We start from the raw sequence: 25,899 nt of genomic DNA, 5'->3' as shown, positions 1-25,899 counted from the left end.
GAAGGAAGAGGTGAGAGGATTCTGAGTGGCAATTACTTTTAATGAACAGCGTTTGTCCCCAGCACACAGTCCCAATTAAATCATCCCTTCTCTCAGTTTGTCAGCACCCCCACACCCTATTTTTTTTTTTTTTTTTATGCTGTCATCATCCCTACGCTGTTGTGAGATTGTTGATCCTTCCAAGAGGGATAGTGGGATCCTGGAGGTGTACAAGAGTAACAGGTTTCTCATTACTGTGCTAATAGCAGGCCACAGGGAGACGCGCACACACTTGTTACGATGACAAGCAGTGGCAGAGACAATAACTCCCCCACATTCTCGCACTCTCTCCATCATTTCATGGGTGAAATACCAGGAATTAATCATTTTAACATATCGATTGCCTAAAGCTTGGGCCTGTCTTGAGACGCGCCCACACGACTGCCACCAATTCTCAATCACTCCGTTTAACACTATTGCAAGATTTACTTGACAGCTGAAGCTCCAAGCTATGAAAGGATGTTTTCCACCCACGTTTTTTGGAAAATTATCTCTTGTCCTATTTTACTGTCCTATTGGCAGCAGCCATAGCGTCAAAATAAGCTGCAAAGACAGCACGATAACATCTTGAAATCATCAGTTGAAAGCAGTTGCTTCTTGACCTGTATCCTGTTTGCAGTACACGAGGATCCACTAAGCTCATTATACTGTCTCGCTGCAGTAGTAATGATCTCTCATTCATCAGCTGGAGACTTATTCTATCTGCACACGCACACACACACACACACGTTTAATTGCACAAACAATCTTCCACATTTAAACCAATCCCAATGAGGCATGTAACTGGCAGTTTGAGCCTGGCTGTGTGCTTGTTATCGGCTGCTTAAATTTTGTTTCTCCGCATTATTGTGAAGGAAGAGATGGCACCCATTGTGTGTCTACATCTTGCCTAGTGTGTGTGTGTGGCAGTATCATACTACTGCAACATCAATAAGAAAATGTGTTTATGTTTCATGTACAGTGTAAAAATGAAACTATTATAAAAAGAGAATATGCTGCTGCAATGTATGAATAAATCAACTCCATCTTACAGAAGGCAACATTGTATAATCCCCAAAACATTATGTATGACAGTATGTTTTCTTTTTTCTTTCCTCTTTTAGCTAAAGCACCTTAGAGTACCAGGAGTCCACACCAAGTGTGACTTAAATCCTGCCAGTGGGAGTTCTTTGTGTGCGTGTGTTTGTGTGTGTATGTGAGACCCTTGACCTGAGGATTGTGGGTCATTATCCAGTCAGTTAGAGGACATGAGAGCATTTTCCTGGGGAGTTTGGACACTAAATGTTTGCTAAGCACCAAAGCAGATGTCCTGTTTCTTTCTCATATATTAGATAAGAAAAGACCCAGCTGCAAATTGAATATCTAGAAATTAACACAGATTTAAAAACATATCTGCATTTGGTTTGAGGTTCTGCTCAGCAAGACAGTTGGATCTAAGAAAATATTCCTGCGTATGCTTGGTGCACTGAGAGGAGTGTGCAAAAGCCGGATAGATGTTGCTGCTAGAGATGAGTCATGCAGCAATCTGATTAGTTTCCTCTCTCTTATCCTCATTCAAAGCCAAAGTTCATTATACACATTTAGCTTGTGTCAATGCACTACACCACACTTTAATTCAAATCTGAACAAAGATGCAAAAACATCCAAAAATATTTCACAGTGTTTTTTTTAATTTATCATCCTAATATCCCCTATACAAAAAATATCTGTTTTAAAAATATAATCCATGTACTCTGTTATATAAAAATCCTCCTTCGTGGCCTTGGAGCCTATTACCATCCAAATGCCTGTGATAGTAGTTTTCAGTGTGGCCTAAAAAGTGTTTTTTTCGGCAACAGCTGTGACAGTTTGTGTGAACAACTGAATACTCGTTGGCTTTCTGTAAAACGTCATTGCAATTTCTGCCTTGCCATCACTTCGTGAAAGCTGCAGGCAGGATTGGGAGATCAGAAGAATTTCACAAAATGTTGCACATCCTGGTTGTGTCTGGAAACTGTGCTCTGGTGGGCAGGGAGTCTTCTGGCAACTTGGGGATTCCATCTAGGACCTCGAGCTTTGGCAAACAGGAGAAAATGCTGCATAGACAACAACACAAGCTGAAGCTGAAGGAAAAAAATCTCTTACACTTTACATGTCTCTGTCCCTGTCCTTTAAAGCACTTTATTCGATTACACAAGTCTTCTCACCGTGCACGATAGTCCTGAGTGAAGGTTACTGGGTTACGCTTCAGGTTTAGGGAACGCAGTGGGCTGTTCCCCAGAGCTGCCAGTCCCCCCAGTGAGCTGATGGCGTTCTCAGACAGACAAAGATGCTCCACTGCTGGGAGCTTTGGCAGGTGACGCAGACACACAAGGTGGTTCCGGTGCAGGTTTAGCATTCTGCACCTGCCCAAATAAGCACAAATTTATCTTTCTTTTTGTGGTTGTCACTCAGAGAACATTGTGTAGAATAAAGCTGGAATAAGAGAAAGGTAGCACTGCTTTCTGGCAGCAAATATTTCAGTGAGAAGCTGAGGTGCAGTCTGGGAAGTGTGGTTCATACCTTGGCAGACGTACAGAACTCAGGTTTGTGAGGGAGTTGTCAACCAGCTGTAGTCTCTCCACTCGGATTAACCGACGGAGAATCCGGAGGAAATTCTCCTGCTGGAAAGGATCACCCAAGTCTTGATAGGACAGATTTAACTCCTGAAAAATTCAATGTATAGAATTTTCAAACTATCACAGTCTCCTCAATACTGAATATGTTTCCATTCAGCACATGCTAACTTACCAGACAGTTTTCCCAATTCTCCTGCAGTCTATCCTCCCAACTCTGTCCTTCCTCCTCAGGTCTCCTTCTTCTCCCTCTCTCCAAACAGATGTCATGCCCCTGTCTTTGAAACAGCTCCTCGTCTGATGGCCCTTGTAAAAATTGTAAATCATAAAACTCACATTGTTCACAACCATCAGATGAACATCAAGTGTTTCCTAATCCTGCTTGTTGTTATAATAGGTATGTAGGGGCTCACATGCAATATTATTATCTTTATTTATAAATTATATAAAGCAAAAAATGGACAAGATAGTGCTTCTTGAATAAATTCAGCTTTAAGCACCAATACATAAATAAATTATAATGTCAAGTTAAATATAAAGCTATTTTTTTCTTATGGCAGCATATAGTGTCTGTTTTGACTATCAAAATAACACTGGTGGTTGTTTCATATTGGTCACTCACCTTCTCTGACCCTGGGACAGGTCAGCTGGTCCCCTGTAATGTCACAGTGCTCCAGGCGATGCCACGACAAAAAACGGAATCGATTTGATGGAAGCTAAGAATTGAAAAAAGGTACAGGATGAGTGATATCACTGCCACATTTTATCAAAATCTAGTCACTGCGGGGGTATGGTATGATGCACCACGCTTAGAGTCAGAATACGAGATGACGATGCTATTGATGACTTATTTCCTGTCAAGTATAATTAAAATTCACTCTGAAATTCCCTTTAGCAGAAGTTCTTCATAGTCTAGTTAGATTTTATTCTGCTGGTCAGAGAAAAATATACTGACAGTACATGGAGACGACTTGAAAGTGCAGGAGGAGGCATAGTAAAGTTTAATCTCCCGTGGCTCCCCATTTGTGTAATATAAACTCTATTCCCTCAGAGTGCAGAGAGTATATTGCCGAAATCAATGGTTCATTTTTATGACCTCGAACTGTGTGTTAACAAGGCAAAAACACACAGTACCGTCTCCTTCAGACTGACAGGTAGTTGATAAGAACCATTAATGTTTCATCACATACTGACAGAGAGTACTCACACCTTTTCTTTCTGTCCCCAATATTATTTTTGCCAATTTGCCAATCATTGCACCAGCCACATTATTTCAGGTATTGCATCACAGTCTGTGATCAAGTTGCAGCTCCAGCAGACACAGGTATTAAAAAAAAAAGTAATAATAATTCCACTTAGTGCATGTCAATCTGAAAAGTTTTATCTTACTCTCAAATTTTACTATCCAGAGTGAGAGTGAGAACTTGGTGTTTGCTAGGCATTTGAGGATATAATTGTTATTGAGATGCATTTAGGGGAATTAAAGATGTATTAATTTTCATGCTTAAAAACTATCTGCATCTAACAAGTGTCCACATGTTAGAGAACACACTATTACACCAGTCTTCTAGAATGAAAACGCTAAATTGCTCATGAAATTTTCAATGAAAAAAGAAAATTATTTACAGACTCTAAAGACTGTTGCTACATTGCGGGGTGATGGTGGGCTACCTTCTTCTCCCCATATGGTCTTTTCAACCCCCTTTCACTCAACCTGTTCACCCTTACTTTGTCCGTGTAACTCTACACCTCTCCCTGTTAATCTAGACATAAGAGTGAACCCAGTTCACTCGATCACTGCTCCTCATTAACAAGGCACTCACATCCCCTGGTCACCCGTTAACATGACATGGAATACACTGGATAAATAGTACAGTAAAACTACACCAATTTTATAGAAATATGCAGACTTGTGAGAAAGGTACTTTAACATGTAGATGCCTACTATGCACTATGAGATAAGATATTTTATGTTCACAAATGCACTGAGGAGAACAACAATTAAATGATGAAATGGTCACCACTTTATTGAGTTTGTATCACTTACAGGTGTTGACACCAGCCCAGAATCTGGACTCTGGTCCACAGAGAGAGGTGTACGTGCAACACTGAGGTCGGAGTAATGAGACCAGTGGGATTTGGGGAAACTGCCACTTAGAGTTTTCACACCTGAAGAACTGAGACAGACAAAGCTCAAAAAGACAGACATGTAGACTCACTACATTATCACATAGTGTATGTGGCCTCTGTTTGAGGGGGTCCTGTCGTTTCGTAATGCAAGCCCTGGTGTGAATCCCTGACCACTGCCAGAGTGGTTTGTGTTACACTGAACTGGGCCTAACAATGCAGATTAGGGCCCGTTGCCATGGCAGAAGTGGACACCTGAGCAGGTGCTATTAGCTTCAAATAGTGGCTGAATGCATTGGATAGCTGGACATGGGAGTCTTTATAATTGACACTGCATGCATGGTTAGGTATTGGTTGTTATATAGTAAAGTAATGTAAATAACTTAAATTGGAGTGTGGTTAAGGCAAAGTTAGCCATAGCTACCTAGAGCAAGGTGTGAAGAGCATACAGAACAAACCATTTGTATAAAACTAGCTTCAATCTTCACTTGTAATTACATTTATTTTAAATATTTAAACTAAATTGAATTACACTTAATGGTTAAAACAAACCATATCTGTTCCATGCAGACACAGAAATAGTATCTTACCTTTCTGACATGTCCCAATCGTCTCGTTGAAAATTCTCCTGGCCTTCTTTAGCACATTGTGAACGGCTCGGTTTAGCCCTGTCAAGCGGTAGCTGTTATCCATGGAGCCCGGTGGGTCTGTGAGTATTCACGGGGAGAAAGTTCACTGACCCGTCGGTTCCGGAGGCTCGGGAGACTGACACCATGTGGGCCTGCTGTTGGAGCTGCAGGACACCGTGACACTGTGGTTCATTGGCTGCTGGTTGCCTGGCAACAATGTTCAGGTATATCACAAGACAGGTAGACATTTTCAAAAACATTTTGTTTTGCGTGATCACTAATATTAAAAAAATGCTGTTATTAAAAGTCAGAGTGTCTATATTTTTATGCTTATCACATCTGATCTCTTTCTCATTGTCACTTATCATAATTTTTTGCAATTGTGCATCTTAAAGTTGAAGGGCTTTTATGTATTTAAAACCCTAACCAAGATCTAGAAATGTACTAGAAATGAATAACATCTTCATAAAATCTACAGACTTCTTTCTTCGTCTGGTCCAAAAAGTGCCAATAATTACTGTTTGCAAAGTATATACTATTTAATAAATTATGTGAGCTTAATTCATTTTTTTAAATTTTAAAGTATTAACTGCAAAATACATGTAGTGGAGTCAGAAAGATACTGGGTTCAACTATCTCAAAATTCAAAACATTTAAAAAAAAAAAATTTTCTGAGTAAATGTATTGTAAATACTTTGAGCTTATAAACCATCAGCCATTACACCTATAGGTGCAGGAAATCCTCCGTGTCTTTTTCTTGTCATTGTTGTTTTCAGTAAAGACATGAGGCAAAGCTATAATACCAGCTGGTGAAAATAATTTGGAATATAAATGACGACCTCCAATTCATTAACAATGCATCTTGTGTTCAAGATATAAAGCAAAAAAGCTACTAGATATTTCAGTTAGAAAAATATAAACATTTTCTTTCTGCCCGAGATGTGGAAAAGATTCCTTTTGAATATGGACAAAGCACAAGTTGTGTTTAGCATCTCTATTGCTTTTAGTTGCTACATGAGCTGCTGCAGTAATAAACTCTGTTTTATATCTTCTTGTATGACAATCATGTCATATATAATTTCTAAACAATAAACTAAAGAACTAACTAAAGTTTCTGTCTTTGTTTTGTTCCATGTTTCTGTCTTTTTTTATTTTATGTTATTTTATATTATATGTTATCTTCATTTTCTTAACACTTCACAAATGCTCATATAATGGCAGAAACATCTGTTGTGGCTGTAATTGTAGAGCTTGAGTTCTTAATTTATTGTTATCAAAGTGTCAGTGCTGTGCAAGCAACAGTAGGTGTGCTAGTTCTGATATGAATGTTTAATTACTTTTAGTGTGACAAATGTTTCACACTAAATTAACAACTGAGTTCAAGACAAGAAGTGAGACGTAACTAACAACATTTACTCAGGTAATGTTTATGATACAGTTTTGGAAATAGTTTCAGTAACATTCAACTATAGTACATAACATTTCAACAAATTACTATGAACTCATGGAAAGGACTAAAAAATATATAGTTACTACAGTAATTATAATTATTAAAGGACAGTTGTGTATATAAATTTGGAGTAAATCAGGAGTAAACATGTTCATGATGCAAGCCATGTTCATACATCATGAACTTGCTGAGTCCATTTATCATATTAATATGCAGGTCTCATTTGTCCTTGGTCACAGTATACCTTTGCTTCACCAAGTGATACGATCTGTTTCCTTCTGTGTGTGTGTGTGTCCATGTTCTGTAGGTGATGCCTCAGGCCTGAAACTACTCCAAGATCTATTGGTATTACATTGTTTGTGAGCAACAACAGTTGTTGAGCCAATGTCTGGTCATAAATATTATATATTTAGTGCCTGGTTGGATGGCAGACTTGTTAATAGCAGCTCTCATAACTTAATGACGCATTCCATGTTTTCCAATTTCACGAAATCCTTCATTTAAAGAACCTTTATTAGTTGTTAGCATTCAGGTCCAAACATCCTAAATACGTTGGACAGTTCATATAAACAGTTCTGTCATTGGGAATACGTAAATTTAAACCTTACAATTAAAATGACAAAAAAAAACAAAAACAACCTCCACCCACAGAAAATGACACATATTGTTAACGGGAACACATTCATGTTTTTATTGAGTAAAAGACTGAATACAGCTGGTGTTACTGTTTTTCCCTGTATGTACATCTAAAACAGTGCAGCAGCATCCTTTATAGCGCGCCTGGTTGCTTCAGTCTGTCTCTACTGAAACCCACCTTAGTTAGACAGTCTCCTTTGCTCACCTGTAAGATGCTCAGCTGGGGCTTTATCAACCACTCAAATGTGATAAGGCATATTTGTTCATCAGCAGTTTAGTTTGTGCCTACAGTGTAAAAAGGACTAGAATACTGTCTGGAACTGATATATTACTAAGATTCATTGTATAGGGACAAAATGTTCGCACTTTTATTCTGCAATAAATACTGAGCATATATATGTTTATATATATATATATATATATATATAGATAGATAGATAGATAGATAGATAGATAGATAGATATAGATATATAGATAGATATATAGATATATATAGATATATAGATATATATATAGATATATATAGATATATAGATATATATATAGATATATAGATATAGAACACAATGTCCAATGTACTATTTAAAGTGACACAGTGTGCACATACTGCATCTGGAATAAGAAAGAATAGATATTTTTTAAGAAGAGAAAAAACTGCTTTTGTGCATTGTGTGTGGGCGCAAGTGAGTACGAAGCTGCTGAACTTAAAGGGGTTGTGCGTGTATTATGTGTTCATCTTGCACGTATACAAACCATCCTTTACTATAGGATATTTACAACTTCCTCTTTCTGCATGTCTGTATCCAAGAGTTTAAAGCTTCCAGTATCAAAACACAGTCACATTATATGTTGCATGTTGTATTTCAGTATATAATATATTATATAATATCTACCAGTTTATTTTAGTTTTTTCATAAAGAGTATAAAACACAGCTGAAGATGGCGATAGAGGATAGGTAGCATTTATGACACCAGGATCTAATTGGCAGAGACTGAGTGACCTCACACCATGGTTACATGGAGTCAAAGTCATGGTCATTTGGCTCGATGACTTCAGGGGTCATGACTCTGCCCATGAAGAGTATGGACCCTGGAGAGGGAAGGGACAAATACAAAGTCAGGCTAAAACACACACACAAACTGTATGAAAAGTCAACAAACAAACCATACACATTATGACAGATATTAATAACACAAAGCTAACACAGACATTTATAAAGACACACACCTGTCCTCCTGTTTCTGATTACAAAAAAGAATGGGTGATCAGCCATGACCTGCGGGTACAGCACCAGAGTCCTAGTGAGGGCGATCATTCCTACCGGACAGAAGGGAGGGGAGAAAACGGATGACTTTCATGGAATGATGTTAAAGTTGATCACGAACAATCTGATGAGGAACAAAGATTCACTCAGACCTGATCCAACGGCTCCCTCAGCCCCCTCTTCAGTCACCTCCAGGTAGGCCTTCTGTACTGCCTTTCCAATGTACAGGTCCTTACCATCTGAAGAATACATGCACAAAACAACATACTGCAGAATACATATTACTCCATTAGTGATTGACTTGTATCTAACAGTCTCTTTCTCTCCATAAGGCTGTACACTTTTAATCTACTCATTCAGTGTATTTATACATTGTTTAAACCCATCATTATATAATTCTATAGAACAGGTTTACGTGTTATATATTTGTATTTAATTTTTTAAAATTTGTATTAGTTTTTCTTTCACTGTCTCTCCAACACTTCTCTTTAAATATGTATATCTGTCTCTTTCTCTGGATCTATTTTTACCGAATAACAAGACAGCTCTGACCTGCCCACTCGATGCCAGTTACCTTGGTTACCTTAGAAAGTACCAGAGGCTACTTCACAGCAGCGAAGAAGGAGAAATATTAAATCAACTTCTTTAGTTGGCCTCTTTTAGGTTATTTCTCTTGCCATTTGTGCCAATATCTAAGTTACAATATAGGTGTCTGTGAAATGTTTTAGTGATTTCCACTGTGTAACCTGTCATTGCAGAGAGATTGGCATCACTGGTAAAGATGTCCTTTATTCCCAGCTCCTGCAAAGTGCTCCTCAGGTCGATCTTCTGCTCCACCTTGAACCTTGAGCCAATTAAAACAGTTGTCACATGTTTATATTAATTCCGTATATGTATGTTGGTATTTATGTACATTCATGTGTTCTGTATAGTAAGGTTAAAAGGGACTGTATACCAAGGTTATGCTTTAAAGGAAAATAAACCCTTGTAAACAGTGCTATAGTTTCTGGAAATTGAACTATTCACTATCACTCTAACATGGCTAGTAGTGTAGGGAAATCCCTTGATCTGGTTTAAGTAACCATGCATGCTGGAATACACAAATTAACATCTGCAACACAGTGGTGTCATAATCTGGAGACACTGTGTAACAGTGTGTGAGCATGTGAAACAGAACATGATCGCTGCACTCCTCCTCCCATCTGGAGCTGAGGGGTCTATCTGTTTTTAGGTATAAGAATTAATATACTGTAAGTGCTTTGTGTGTGTCTTCTATCACCTGGGCAAGTAGACCTCCACCTTCTGTCGTTTAACATTGTTAGCCCACTCCTCCAGCAGTTGTGCTTTGATGATGGGCTCCAGGGAAGCCAGCGGTACCTCTTGCCGAGGCAGAACAATCATCATGGACATGTCCTCTCCTTCGTATGGCATCTCCAGTACCTGGTATACCCCACCAGCTTCCTGGGAACCATCACTGAACTCGCCTGGTGTGGGGACGTCATACATTTAAAGCCATTCAAATGTGTAAGAATACACTTGTACCTATTCAGTTTGTTACACACAGCCACAACTGAAGAGCAACATACAATGGTATAAGCATGATGAGGTTTCTCTGATGCACTAATTAAAAGCCAATGTTGTTTCCCTTCAAAGGCACTGGTTAAATTTGAAATGTATTACATAGATAGTATATAAACCCTCTTATCAGAGTGTGGTGAATCCCAAACTACAGTGAATTCAATTAAGCAGGAAAGGTTTGTGTATCTACGATCTAAGAAAAAGACATCCTTCCAAATTTCTATACACAAATGCAAATACAGCTGCCCACACACACATTCAGAGACAAATTACATGCATAAACATCTTCAAGAGCTTGTATCTTCTAACGGAGACACTACAGTGGCAACAATGTGATATCTTCATGGCCTTAAGGTGGATATTTAAGACTTCTCCCTTGTATCAAATTAAACACAACCCACAGGTAGAAAATCAAGACAAGGTGGGTAACATTTACTTGAATTAAGTGAGACTGTATTCCTTAGTGAGAATGAGATAATCCTTTTATACTCTATACAAGTCCAACTAGATTTTGAATCTAAATATAAGATTATCCCACTTAGGGTTCTGCAGTGTGAGATGGAGATGATAGAGTAATTAACACAGCCAGATGTTATCCCACTTTTGCACATGCTTTTCTTTGAAGCAGCTTAAAAGGGAAAATTACAACAAAGGGATTGATCATCCTTCAGAAACTAAGCATTCTGTGTTGCAGCCGCCGTGCAGAGTAGGGCAACACTGCAGCAAAGAATAGGTTCTGTATCTCAGAACATTGTACATAACCAGTATGATTGAGCCTGAAAATATGAATGCAAAAGCAGTCATCTCCCCAGGGACCTGTCCCTGTTCTGCAGCTCTAAAACATACCCATCTATTGCGCACACACACATACACACATACACACACAAACATATATATATATATATATATATATATATATATACACATACACAGACACGCAAGTGTGCAGTCGCACTAAACACAGAGACTGCACCAAAATAACTTAAATGTGCCAACTTTTGTAGCTGAGAACAAATCTGATATAACCATCCTTGGCAGCATGTCAGACAAAAACAACTAGATGCAAAAGACTGGAATCATTCAGTCATAACAGCCAAACAACAGGACTTTGTACAAACAGTCTTGCACCTCACACTGCTGGCAAAACACCAAATACAATATCTGATGCGCACAGTGCAGCCAACACCGACCAGCTACATCAGGACATTGATTAAATAGCCTTAAAAATAATAAAGTAGGCTACAGAAAACCAGACAGCAGTGCCTAAGTACATTTAGCTACATAACAACAACCTCAATAAAACACCAGAACTGGACACACATACAAAAAAATCATAACAAACATGCAACTACTGCCAAAAAAGTATAAAGTTGATGAGCACAAGCGGGAGTAATTCATTGAGTAAGGATACAAAACAAGCAAACAAAAGATTGCTGCATACTTTCACTGTTTTACATTGTTGAAAATTACATATATTTGGGTTTTGGCCTGTTGGCCGTACAAAACAAGAGAATTTTGACATTGCCAGGCTCTGGGAATTGGCTATTAACTATTTCTAACAGTTTCTGACTAACTAACTATTTCCTGATGTAACACATACAGTATATTCAAAACCTAATTTACCGGTTATCCAGTAATTAAATAAAGTTACAGTACATGCAGGCCTAAAAATATATAGTTTAATATTGTTTTTATACTTTCAATAACTGAACATTTATCTTTCTTCCAATGAAATGAAATGTGTGATGGTGTTCTAGCATGTAATGACAACGTGAAAGTGAAATGTCTATTCAGAGATATATGCAAAATCACACTGACTTCACTACCCCAAAATTACTTTAAGACCTCCAACTGACATCAGTACAACCACTGATAATATTTGGGATCCCATAATACAGTTAGACACAGCAGACATTAATAAAACATCCACCAGAACAGATGAGGGAAATATAGGTGTGTGTGTATGTGTGTGTGAGGGAGGACATAATTAAATAAAAATAATCTGTGAAAAGCCAGTGTTGGTTTCTATGTACTGTCAGAATAGATTTAGAAAACCTAACATAGTACTACATGACTTAACACAAACTGTCATAATACTGCTAATATTGCATGACATTAACAAAATAGAATTCAAAATGCACAGTTAAATCAAATAGACATACCAGACAGGTTTATGCAATGAGACTTTTAGCAGCAGAATTCACTGAGGAACCTTTCTTGGGAATATCCCTCTATACACTGTATAAATATTTTAGACTGAAGATTAAAATTTAAAATAACCTTAAAGCTGAAACTCAAAGGCTGCAGATAAAACACCGTAAGTACAAAATCTGCAAACTGTACACACAGACACACACACACAGCTGGTCCTCACCATAGTAGAAGTCTCCCTGTTGGTACATCATGAGTGTCTGGACTTCAGAGCCATCGTCTTTGCTGAAGGAGAAGGTTCTGGTGTTTTCTGGTCTGAATTGATTTTTCCAGGAGCCTCTGAAGTAAACAGCGTTCACCAGGGTGAGTCGGGTCACGCTGCTGAAGTCATCAGCTGATAGAAGCTCACGGATCTTACCTGGCGGAAATGATTTGTCTCCGTTTATTAGGAGCTACATTAGTTTTCACTGGCCTAAGCACAGCAACTGCTGTGATGCAGATTAAGTAAAACACAACCATAAGAATAGAGATTTGTGCAACTGAGGATTTTAACTGTATTCAGTGTTTATGTAGGATCAAACAAGAAATGATGTAACTTGAGAGTGGAGATTGCAGATGTTATTTAATATTATCATCCTCCTTTCCTTCCTTCCTTTTCCTCCTCCTCTATAACTCACTCTCAGTATGATTTTCCACCCAGCTGTTGATCTGCTCAGCCACGGCTGCTGATTCGCTGAAGTCTACTGTTTCCACGTGAGCCCGGAAGTACCTCCTCATCAGATGTAGAAACTCTGGGTTAAAAGTCACGCCTTCCTGCAGGAAGAGGCAGTTGGCAAATCGGATCACGTATTGGGTGTCATCATTTGACAGAGCTGCTGTCAGGTTCTGGAGCAAAGAGAACTCTGCACCTGATGAACAGAGGGTACAAACAAGAGGACATCAGTGTGGAAAAAAAGGTTTAGCTCACATTTGCTGTGTTGCAAAGTAGCTTTAAATATGCAATTACATTGAGATTAATACAGTGTATGCTCTTAAACAATAGTACAAGAAATGAAAAATTCACAAACAATTGACAAATATAAATATAAATAAGCATATCTGTTTTTATACCAGCTACTATTAGTTTTCAACCCATATCTTGTAACTCTCACTCCTAAGATGTCATGTTCAGACAGAGGCTCAAATCGGACTTTTAGCAGGACATTAGCCTGCATTTATCTTTTTTATTAAGTCTCTTAATGGTGTATTTATTCTTGTTGTAAAAGTTACCTTTGTGGTGTCTTTCACTGTTCTGTTCTCAGGGTCAGACAAAGTCATCGTCATCAAAATGAGTGTATAGAGTTTGACTTACAAATGTGTCTATAATTTGGAAAATATGATTAGGCATTACCTTTAAAGATAGAAAGAATAAAAGACTTTTGACAACCTGAGCGTACAGATTAGTAAGCAAATTTCAATATGACTTGATATAAATGCCCACATACAGTGAAAAAATCATTTTTGCAGACATTTCTGCAAATTGAAGTTACTGGTGTGTCTGGCTGATGTGTTTTTGATTGTTTTTGGACAATGAAGGTTTGTTGCATCAACAAACAAGCGAATCCAGGCTGCAGGCTGACAACTGATGTCAGTGTTGGGTTTGTCATCTGGATGTTGAGTGTGGATATTATGAGCGAAATTCTCCTTGGCCCTTAGTTCTTTGTTTTTGTATTGGAAAGCTAGGTTGGTTTGATAAGGGCACCTTGAGTATGTTGAAGTGATTCTTTGTTTTCTGCTTTGCTAGACTCTCTTTTTTTTTTGTGATAGGGAGAGTTTGTCTAAAATTGGCATGAAAATAAACCTGCCTTTCCTTTGCCAAAGATTTTCTATTTTCACAATCTGGATTTGACTACTGTTCCCTCACCCACTAGTGACTCTGTTGCTTGTGAACTTGCGTTTATATATGTGTGTCTCACCTGGCAGCAGATGGCTGAATCCTACAGCCTGTCGTATCTCCTCCAAAGAAGCCCCCCTGGCACCTAGCTCTACCATGCCCAGAGCCACAGCAACACTCAGCGGGGAGAAAATTATATTGTCCTGACCCCCCGCTGCCTGCAGCCGGTGGTACAGTCTAACTGAGAACTCTGATGTAGTGTCCTCGGGAATGTCCGCCGCCCGGCAACAGTAGCCCGGCAACAGGATGGAAAGGAGGAGGAGCGGAGACAAAGTGTCCAGGATCAACATTGCAGCACAGACCACAGATATCTGAGCGAAACACCGCTGTATGGAGGGATGGGATGAAAAGAAGTGAAATGTAATGAGATGAAGGAAAAAAGTGAAATATAGAAAAGAGAGGAAGGAGCCACACAGGGGAGAAAATATATGATGAAAAGTAGGAAGTGTTAAGGGACAAGAAAGGAGAGATGACAGTCAGATGGGAAAGTTTAGGTGAAAGAGGAATGATGTGAAGATGAGACAAATGTAGAGAGGGTGATTGCAGAGGTGATTAAGAGAGAGTGGTAGAGGTAGAGTTGATTGCATAAAGGAGAAAGGGAGATGAAGGACAAGAGGATTTGGGGACAGAGATGAAAGTAGAAAGAGTAGGGATGTTGGAATATGAAAAGAGAGCAGAGGTCCAGAGAGAGAGACAGAAACCATCTGTCACTTAATCATTTTGCCAACAAATGAATGCACTGATGAAATTTAGCAGAAGGGAATTTTTAAATACAAAGATGACTGTGTTTCTCAAAAATTTAGTTATATAATGAAAACCTCATAAAATAGTTCTGTAACATGAGGCGATAAGTATAAACAGGATAAAAGTTAATGTGTCTGGGAGGAGATAAAAAGAGAAGAAAAGGGTAAAACACAAACATTTATATACAACCTAAGAGTTAAAACTAGTGTACAGTGGCAGAAATAAAAGAGCCTATCAGACAAAGATCAAGAGCAGTATTATAGTATGATAATATATAAACAACAAGAATGTGCAATAACAACAGCAGTGATGCTGACTGCAGTCAGTATTGCTGTTCAGAGCACATCTGCTAAATGAGCTCATACATATTTCATGGCCATTGTTATCAGCTTGAGTTAAATCAGCTTCTTTCCTTCAAAATCTGCTTCGCTCTGCTTGTGTATGTGTGTGTGTGTTTGTGGCTTTATATGTGAGCGGAAGAGTTTCTGTCTGTCTATACTGAATGTCTGAATAGGATAAAGCCTCCCATCCTCCATCCTTCCCCGCATCTTTCCTCACAAGCATACTTCTCTCCATCTTTTCAATCTCACTCTCATCCATATGTTATCTAGCATCACCAGTCTACTCCTCTTTCTCACTGTTTCTGTCTCTTTAACTCTTTCTTCATCGCTTTTAAAATGACACGGAACATACACACACCACACTATCGCTCTGGCACTGTTGTTGTCAGGCAACAAAGAAAACGTGTTTTGTTATTTTTCTCTGCTGGGCTGTTGTCATTATTTGTATAAAGGATTCAATTAGCAGTCCCATGCAGGGCCAGAATCTGCTGGCTGCTACTCAGGGTGTGGGATGGCAGGTGACTGTGGTCACAATGTAACTGAGTGTCAACAACATGAACAATAGGCACCAGCCAGAAAATTAGTGCCCCATCCTGTTGTGTGCTTTTCTTTGCTGGGCTCTAGCATGTAACAATCAACCTCTTTTTCCCAGGATAAACCAGGTCAATCTAGGGATACATCAATTTTAAATCAGTTTTTTTTTTTAAATCTGTTGTCCACAAATCCCATGAAAGACTTTTTACCCTTATTAAACTGATCCCACCAACAGTCATTTTCTGTGTATCTGTAACCTGCTATTCTCAATCCTCAGTAATGGGAGATGGACTGATACATTGTAGGTTTTGGCCTGTTGATTAATTTCATGGAAAATAAACATATTGATTATTGCCAACCTTTTCTTTAAAGCAACACCTCCTGGTTGAAAAGGCAAAGTAGGCCATCCTGCAGTTGTGTTCTAAGCATTTTAATATTATTCCTTATTTGTCTCTCCCCCATCCTTCTATGCTGACGGTATGGTACATCTCATCTCATCTGTTGTCCATTTATAAGTATTCTGACAAACTGCTTTTGACAAGCACAGCAGTATCTTGCTGGACTTGCATCTGCTTGAAGTGGAAATGTATTTCAGTTTACACATTGGATGGACCCACAGCACTTGTACTTTGTTGTTCATGTACGCAGATATATCAGCAATTTGGATTTGAGTTTTGCACTGTAATGCACAGTAGTGAAATCAGTCATTTTAATAAAATAAACATGAACTCATCCAACTAACATGAAGTGGATGTGTAACTAAAGGCTTATATTGCAGTTCAATCCTGAAGTCAGCCCACAGACACAAATAGAGCAAAAAAGGGAAATGATTTAGTTATTTAAATACATTAATGTATATATTTGTGAATTCTGAAAACCTTTGGTTTCAGTTTAAAAATGGGCTTGGGCCTGTGACCTACATTCAGCGTCGGGAAGTCAGAAAGTACTAAGAGATAAACTAATGCCTTTTTTGAGGTCAGGATATGTGTTGACAGTACAAAAACATAGAATATCTTTTCTTTTGTTCTATGCATCTATTCATTATGTTCAAATGTTTAAAGGGAGTGAGACAAACCGAAGACCTCTATCTGATCTTATAGCATATTAAGTTATACTATAGTTAACTCATCTGGTAGCAGGAGACTTCACCAAGCTGGCATGGATAGAAACTGTGGTTAAAGCTTTTTAAACACTGTCACTTCAATAAGGAAGTTCATCTTTAAATAGATAAAAAGGGGGAAATCCAATATAGCCCAAAGGTACAACCCTGTACTGCAGTTACTATACAGTTTGTCACATGTTGTTGCTCTCACATGTCCTGCTGTGAGTCATTGCAGATAGAGGGAGAGAGAGAGAGAGATCCACAGAGAGTAAGAAAGGCTGAATGGAAAGGAGGGGCCTCGCTGGCAGAGATGTAAATGGAGGTAATGTTCCTGACCTTCTGTGCTGTGGGAGCTGAACTTTTCCGAGACAGACAGCCCTGTTTTCTGTTAGGAAAGGCACCGCCATGCAGTTAAGCCAGGAAAAGTAGTGTGGGCCATCACTGTGTGTGCACCTGTGTGAGTCTGTGTGCAAGTGTGCATGAGTGAGTGGATAATAACACCATGGGTGGCTGGCTTTTACTTGTAACGGTGACACCATTCTGACCTTCTGAGTTGTGGCATGCTGTCTGTAAGAGGATCACTCACTTTGCCAGTTTGACCATTGATGACTATGAACCCCACTCCGCTCCAATCTCATTAGGTAGGGTTCCCAGCACACCTCACAGGTAAGTGGGGAAACCCAGCACCCAGCTATTAATTTTTTTTTTCTGGACTAAAAGAACTGAATATGTAGGAAAATCTCTCATGGTTTAAGTTGCAAAAGTGTGATCCTGACAACTTGATTAATTCCATGCAATTAAACTCACTGGCCTTTAAAAGCAGACTTTAATCTATCTGATGTGACGTCGCCCAAACCCACAGCATGAACGTTAATCCTTACTGCCATTTAAACCCAACACCTTAAGACAGCATGCTTCAGAGGCCAGGGGAATTTATTAAACATGGATATACTCATTCATGGTTCAAATTCACAGGTACACACATATGAAGTACACATTTCCACATGCACCTCTGCCCCAAGGTTTCCAAGGCAACTGCAAGTGATGGACATTTTTCATTTTGACAAGCACTTAGAAATACATTTTACCCCATAAAAAGATGTTTTTTTCTTTCCATACAGGGAGATAAACTCTCCTTTTTTAACACACTACTAACATTTTCTGTCTCACACAACCCCTTTGTTTGCAAGATCTCTTCACACCAGCTCCAGTTCTGTCACTTAATGCACTCTCTGACAAAGTGCACACACACACACACACACACACACACACACACACACACACACACACACACACACACACACACACACACACACACACACACACACGCACACACACACACACACACACACACACTCTCTAGACACACAGGCAGTGTACTGACTGCACTCAGTAAATTTGCAAAAATGGCAAGCTCCCACTCTTCCTCTTTTCTTTGGAAGTGATCATTATGAAGCAGTAGCAAAGTCCCCCCAACATTATCTCTACATTCAGCTCAAATCCAGCACATTGGTCAATGTAGACTCTTTTTTTCAAACAGTTACAGTTGTTAGAGGTTACAGGTGCTTTTGGTTAATTCTGTTAAAATGCCAACATCCCATTTTATCAAGGCCTAACCCTCTGGGAATAAACTGTAGAAAAAGTCTATGATTATCTATGGCCTTAAGCCTTATAATGATGATGATGATAATGATGATTTCACCATGAACATGTCTACCTTACATAAAGGACTTTGCAGTACAGAGGTAATGTAGTTAGATTAAGTTCTATGTGGTTTCCCTTCGAGGTGCCATTTCGGCGTCTTGCTGCATATTCTACTGTTCTTGAACTGAGTAAAATGCAAATACATGAAGCACATGCACAGCTGCATTTTTTCATTATAGATGAAAGAATATAATTAAAAATCATTTCTCTCAGAATTTCTCAGTTTCCCAGTTCAATTAGAAACGTCTCTTATTGGTGGTTCACCCTCTGATGTGGAGACTCACAAACAGACCACAACATTTGCACAGGGAAGCTTCAATAAAGTCCACCTCTGAGTAAATCCTCCAACTCCATGACATCTTAGGAAAAGGGAAGCACTAAATTCTAATGGAGAGTGGGGCCTCCCATTATTGTCCCCGCAATAAAGTATACCATCAATCAAGCTATCTGTTGCACTCATGCCCCTTATTTGCACCTAATGTTGCACCAAGGCAACAGCAGCTAATGCTAAAGTGGCTTGTTTTTCATCTGAATTTTTAATCTAATAGTTTAACTACTTTACAAATTTGTTGATGCGTGACACTATCAATCATCTACATTACTCATTTACTCACTGATGTGATTTACCTGTATAGAGCAAGTAATGTGTACGCTGTAATGACTACAGCATTGTTTTTTGTGATGGCAGAATCTCAAAATCTACAAGCATGAATGACAGGCAATTTGTTTCATGATTAATGTAAGTGACTGACAATAATTATTAACTCTAGCACAAAGTACCTGCTGCTTCAACCTGCATTTGAAAAGTTAATCGTTTTGAACCTCTAAGGTTAAGCACGCTCCCTGAGAGCAAACACCACTGCTTTCATATCCAAAGTCTTTCTATTAAAAAAACTAATCTACATTACATTTATTTTATTGTGCCTTTGAAGCTGTTCCTGAATGTCTTCAGGGAATTACTTTTTAATTAAACTGTAAATCTTAGATGAAAATGTAATGCTAGTTTAGTCACCGAATGAATGTGAAGATCAAACAGGAACCGTAAACTAGAGCATCTGTCCCAAGTCGACTTTCATTTTAATAATGGCTACTGTAATTTTTCTGTACTTATGTGAACAGTGAAGCTTAATGTTGTTGCTACTGTTACGTGAACAAGCCTCTCTTACACTAGACATTGATCACAGCAGGCATTTTGACTTAGTAAAAATCCATGTTGACAGTAACAGCAATTTAGTCAGGTGTCCCATTAAGCTGTGACCTCACAATTATGCACAATACCATTACTATATATTACAATTCACCAGCAGGAATTTATTATATTAAACATTTATCTTATGAGCTACTGTATATGTGCAATTTAAACAGGTGGAGAGAGCATGTCAGACTGACTTAAGAGGTCAAGGTAAAATGGTACTTACTTACTCATCATCACTCATGTGTTTTTCTGGAATTCAGGCACACATTACCAACCACACATACATTACCAATGGAAAACTACTTTTGATTTCTAGTTTTCTGTCTGTGTTGCAACAGTTCACTGGTGCGTGTTAAACTTATAGAAACAACCAATTCATCAGTACAGAGCACTAATACTGAATACTGTGCTGAATTGCTGCCAGATGAGGGTATCTGTTTACCATGCTTAATGTAGACATAATAGAAATTGCTAACAAATAGTACGTGGTTCTTTCTATGAGTAACACAGAAAATATTTTTATAAATGGTATTACAGACAATCATTGCTGAATCATTTGTAAACAGTTCCAGTTGCGGCAGTCTGATATAACTGTGATTACAACTATTGTTTTTATAAAATCTAACCATGCAATTAATTCCAGCGGCATAATTACCTATCTACAGCCCATCCACAGCACAATACCTTAGCTCATTCAGCCAATTGTTAGGAAATGACATAATGTGCTATGGAACCAGCCCAAAGTCCCAGGATGCTAACTGTGTACTCCACAGAGGGCAAACAGAGGTTAACAGCCCTTTATTAATCCCTGCTAACAGAGACACCCAGAGGGAGCGGCACAGAATGAGGTAGAGATAACGAGGTATAAAGACAGTCATATGGACAAAGAGAGAGAAGGAAAAAGATGAGCAACAACAACAAAATAAAAACAAAATAATGAAGACCTGGGTTGAAAATTAGCAAAAAAGAGGAACACACATGGATAGACAGCAAGCGGATGAGAACCAAAGAGCTAAATAGAATCAGCTTCCATGCACATACCAAATTTGACTGTGAGCCAATGATATCTAACGACCCCCTGCATAGTATCGTAAGATGGTTGACTGCTCCCCACACTCTGCCAAGACACACTCAACAGTGTCTCTTTTCTGTCTTTGTATCAGAAACACACACACACACACACACACACACAGACAGTACACTAACTGCTACAGCGCTGTGGGAACACAGTTAGAGGTTTGAGCTGTAATTGGATCGGCCTCTATTTGGGGTCAGTGGTAAAAGTGAAAAGACTGGAGGCTTTTTCAAATGGACTAAAGACCAGGGAGACATCAGAGCAGAAGAAGGGTCATTATCAACTATTCCTGTGGGGGAAATGTGTGTGGGTGTGTGTGTGTTTGGGGAAGGGGGAGGTTACACAGGTAAGAAAGAGAAACAAAGTAGGTGATGCTGAATAAGAAGTGAGGTGAAGGGGCAGAGATGGAAAGAGCAGGAAGACACCAGGGTGATAACTGGCATGTCTGAATTGCCCACAAACTTAACTGTGGTTACTTTGCTTTCTTCCAAGGGGGGAGCATTAGAAAAATAAATGAGGAGAATTAAAATGGATTTAGTACAGTAGTTAAGCTATTTCACTGTAACCACAGACATAAAGCTTTGTCAAAATTACCAAACCACTTTACCCATTCACTGAGCCAATTCCTCAATGTCAACAGTCAATCGACAAACAAAACTTTAGGGTATACGCATGTGTTTGTACTTGATGTGAGTTGGACAGACTGTAAAGGCTGACAAGATGATATAATATGGCACTATACAGTATGCATCCAGAACATATTCACAGCACTTAATGTTTTCCACATATTTTTATGTTACAGCCTTATTTCAAAGTGGATCAATTTCATAATTTTCCTCAAAATTCTACCAACAATACCCCATAATGACAACTTGGAAGACGTTTGTTTGAAATCTTTAACAGGTTATTAAAAATGTACATGTGATATTTTCACAAGTATTCATGGACTTTGCTTAACACTTTGTTGAAGCACCTTTATCACCAACTACAGCCTCAAGTCTGTTTGAGTACAATCCTACAAGCTTGGAACATCTATTTTGGGGCAGTTTCTCCTATTCTTCTTTGCAGCAGCTCTCAAGCTCCATCAGGTTGGATGGTGAGCGTCAGTGACCAGCCATTTTCAGCCATCGGATTCAAGTATGGGCTTTGGCTGGGCCACTCAAGGACATTCACAGAGTCCCGTAGCCACTCCTTTGTTATCTTGGCTTTGTGCTTAGCGTTGTTGTCCTGTGGAAAGATGAACCACCTTCCCAGGAGGAGTGGTTTCCATCTGGCCACTTTACCATACATGCCTGATTAGTGGGGTGCCGCCAGTTGTTCTTCTAGAAGCTTCTACTCTTCCCACAGAGAAATGGTGGAGCTCTTTCAGTATGACCAGGTTCTTGGTCACCTCTCTGACTAAGGCCCTTCTCTCTCGATTGCTCAGTTTGGACAGCCCTCTCTAGGAAGAGTCCTGGTGGTTCCAAACTTCTTCCATTTACAGATGATCGAGGCCCCTGTGCTCATTGGGACCTTCAATGCTGCAGATATTTTTCTGTACCCATCTGTGCCTCAATACAATCCTGTCTTGGAGGTCAACACACAATTCCTTGGACTTCATATCTTGCTTTGTTCTCTGACATGTTAACCTTGGGACCTTATATAAACAGGTGTATGCTTTTTCAAACCATGTCCAATCAACTGAATTTCTCACAGGTGAACTCCAATCAAGTTGTAGATCATCTCAAGGCTGATCAGTGGAAACAGGATGCACCACAGCTCAGTTCTGAGTGTTATGCCAAAGGGCATGAATACTTACTTTATTCTTAATAAATTTGCAAAGATTTTCAAAAAAACTTCTTTCAGGTGAAAATAATGAATTTGATCCATTTTGGAATAACATATGAACATGAGGAAAAAGTTGTGTATGCTTTCTTAATGCACCATATTTCCCTTAAACTTCAACAATTCTGAAGTGGGTTTTGTAGAGAAATGTAACAAATGCAATAATAATAATAATAATAAGGTAATAAATGCAGATTTTTTATTTTTATTTTTTACAAATAAGGTTTAGTGGAGAGGTTATGTCACATGAAAGAGATGATGTAATTCAACAAAAACATTTTAAAAAAGAACAACAGGCAATTTATTCCATTATGTTGGATAATAAAATTCTTTCTTGCCATGCTCTGTTCCATAAATCTTGACATAACAAAAATCTCCTTAAAAGCAATGCAACATATCGCCTTCTGATCCCAAAACAAGTCAGTGATTTTCATCTAAATTTGTTTAGAAAACAGCTTTCAGCTTGTCCCTTCAGGGCTCGCCACAGCAGAACGTGTTCCGCACGTTGATTTGGCATGAGTTTTTACGCTGGATGCCCTTCCTGCTGCAACCCTTCCATTTTTATCCGGACTCGGGGCTGCAAACTGTAATGTTAGAATGTATATAATGTTGGATGTCACCATTCCCTGCTTTGGGGTTTAATTCAAATAGACAATTCATTTCTTTTCTTTTGATTTGTACTATCTTTGTATATCTATCTATCTATCTATCTATCTATCTGTCTCCCTAATGTAACTCAGGACCTCTTTCTCTGTGCTCTCTCATCCTCCCTTGTGTCACAGCAGCAGCAGAATGTACAGAGGACAAATTTGCTGCCTCAGTGTGCACTGTATGTATCGGTCATGTGACTGATGTGTGAGTTTATTTAGAAATTATGTACAAAAAGTGTATAAATTCCATTTCTGGAAGACATATGTTTTTTTGCCGATCACTTGCAGCCTTTTGTTCAAATTCAGTAACTGGAAAAATTCATCCAGCACAAAAAACGATTAAATTTGATTTCTCAGTCCACACTGCATCACATATAAGCTTAAAAAAACATTAAGTATCTGGTGTAGGGGAGATACCTGCACATTCCCCTTTGTTCATACTGCAGAACACTGACAGAAACATGTCAAGACTCTTGCATATACTGTACACCAACAGATTTGAAAGGTTATGGTACAGCAGACACTCAGTGTGAGGAGTGTTTAAACCCGACAGTTGTTTCTCCTCTTCCCACTCGTTTTGTTTCGCTAGGCTGATTCAAAGACATTTAATTATTGAAATGCAATTACTGCAGTGCTCAGTGGGAATAGGCAGAAAACACACACTCACACACAGACACACACACATGCGAAATCACTCACACTGTAGGAAGACATGCGGAGGAAACAGCAGATCATATATCAGAAGAGATTATCCAGTGGTTGAGATGGGATTCATACATTTAGATTATGCTGGAAAGGGATACAATTATTCCAAAATGAACCTGCTAGAACTTCTACATGGACCTACATGAGGATTTATGAAATCATTATTCAGCAGAAAGAAAGAAATCATATGTGAACAAAAAATTTAGACATGAGAAACACTGGCAACAGTGGGAAATTATTGTATGTGTTTATGTATTTACTATTTTCATGGCATTCATTACGATTGTTCCCATTTTTGTTTTTCCTGTTTCTCAGCATGGCATCACTCTATCAGGTGCAATATAATTTCTACATACAAATACATCACCGAAGCTTTAAATTACCAGAGATGTGCTCTCTCTCCTTGTGTGTGTGTGTGTGTGTGTGTGTGGGGGGGGGGATGGATAGGGCAGGACCAGGCTACTACAGCCTACCTCGTTAATTCGAACACATTCACTCACTGCGCCTTTGCCTGTATTCCAAGGACAAGAACCGCACGGCAAAGCATTCGCTGGTGTCAGTGTAACAAGTAAACAATCTATGCAATGGCAGACCACCGACAAAAATAAAAATTCCTTGGGCAGTAATTAATCGGCTTAAAAAACAGCCTATGTTTGGCTACAACGTGCGTCTCCACCCTCCCCCTTAATCAAAGCCCACACATGTTGATTATCGCAGCCCACTCCTTTTATAGAGCTACTCTGTCATAAAATTCCCTGTCACAGCTTTACATTCCAACACCTTCCTAAAAATTATTAACATTAAAACATTTCAGAAACTCTCAAATATAAAATTTGATATGTAAGACCTTGTAAAAGCTCATTAGCAGGGATTATCTTCTCAACAGGTTATTTAGATCTAAATCACTATAGGCTTTGTGACTGAACCAGTTGTAAGAGACTGCAAGCAAAGGCTCTTACCGATAATCGGTGCTAGGTAGGATGAGTAGAAGGATGGATGTGTGCTGTTTCTCTCTCTGATGCTTTCCTCCAGCGCTGCAGCTCACTGCTTGTTCGCTTGCCGCAGACCCCGCCCCCCTCCACGCTGATTGGTCCAATGAGCGTCTCCCAAAGAGTACGGACGTCAAACGAAATAATACAGTTTACGCACTTCCTATTTTTGCCTTTGCTTAAGTGAGCATTTAGTTTTATAACACGTAGCCTAAAGGGTTTAAATCCTTCTCCCTTCGCTCTCGTGTTTTGTTAATTTCTCAGATTGTCTCACAAAAGCTGTAACTGCTATACTGAGTCGTACAGTCCGTTTTTTAATTCAGCTTATTTTGATTCTCTAGCACGGGGCTGAAATTAGCTTGCTACCACAGCGAAAAACGTTTTTTTCTTTTTTTCAAATAATGCGCAGTTCTGTAGTACACATACACTGGAAAAGCGTGAATAGTCTTGGAGCCGGGTGTTATTTAATGCATTTTGGAGACAGGTCATTGCTGTTTAAGCGGATCACTGTCAATTGGTTGTCGTCAGTGGGAGATAAATTCTTGACACACAGCAAAACTGTTCAATGTACAGTGTAGTTTTAGCTGTTAGTATATTTTAACTCTGCATTTACTTTCTATGCAATTTAGGACA

General features: G+C 38.9%; 2 protein-coding genes across 3 annotated transcripts; both read right to left on the bottom strand.

Moving 5' to 3' along the window:
* Positions 1-1,724: 1,724 nt before the first annotated feature.
* Positions 1,725-7,191, bottom strand: LOC137128916 (dynein regulatory complex subunit 3). 2 transcript variants are annotated; one of them, XM_067507599.1, is made up of 7 exons: positions 5,351-7,191; positions 4,681-4,810; positions 3,256-3,349; positions 2,809-2,939; positions 2,581-2,723; positions 2,226-2,423; positions 1,725-2,114 (listed from the first exon to the last, which is right to left on the bottom strand). In XM_067507599.1, the coding sequence occupies exons 1-7, from the start codon at positions 5,359-5,361 to the stop codon at positions 1,997-1,999; spliced, it is 825 nt and encodes a 274-aa protein (XP_067363700.1). In that variant the 5' UTR covers positions 5,362-7,191; the 3' UTR covers positions 1,725-1,996. The 2 variants fall into 2 exon arrangements, with proteins under 2 accessions (XP_067363700.1, XP_067363699.1); XM_067507598.1 differs by having other exon boundaries at positions 4,681-7,191.
* Positions 7,192-8,427: 1,236 nt separating this feature from the next.
* Positions 8,428-25,389, bottom strand: serpini1 (serpin peptidase inhibitor, clade I (neuroserpin), member 1). Its single transcript, XM_067507596.1, has 9 exons — positions 25,237-25,389; positions 14,426-14,729; positions 13,148-13,378; positions 12,694-12,888; positions 10,021-10,225; positions 9,488-9,585; positions 8,894-8,980; positions 8,705-8,794; positions 8,428-8,566 (listed from the first exon to the last, which is right to left on the bottom strand). The coding sequence occupies exons 2-9, from the start codon at positions 14,691-14,693 to the stop codon at positions 8,490-8,492; spliced, it is 1,251 nt and encodes a 416-aa protein (XP_067363697.1). The 5' UTR covers positions 14,694-14,729; positions 25,237-25,389; the 3' UTR covers positions 8,428-8,489.
* Positions 25,390-25,899: the final 510 nt, after the last annotated feature.

This window comes from Channa argus, chromosome 6 (genome assembly GCF_033026475.1).
Source record: "Channa argus isolate prfri chromosome 6, Channa argus male v1.0, whole genome shotgun sequence".
In the NCBI taxonomy this organism is placed as follows: domain Eukaryota; kingdom Metazoa; phylum Chordata; class Actinopteri; order Anabantiformes; family Channidae; genus Channa; species Channa argus.
This window is presented reverse-complemented; position numbering and strand designations above follow the sequence as displayed.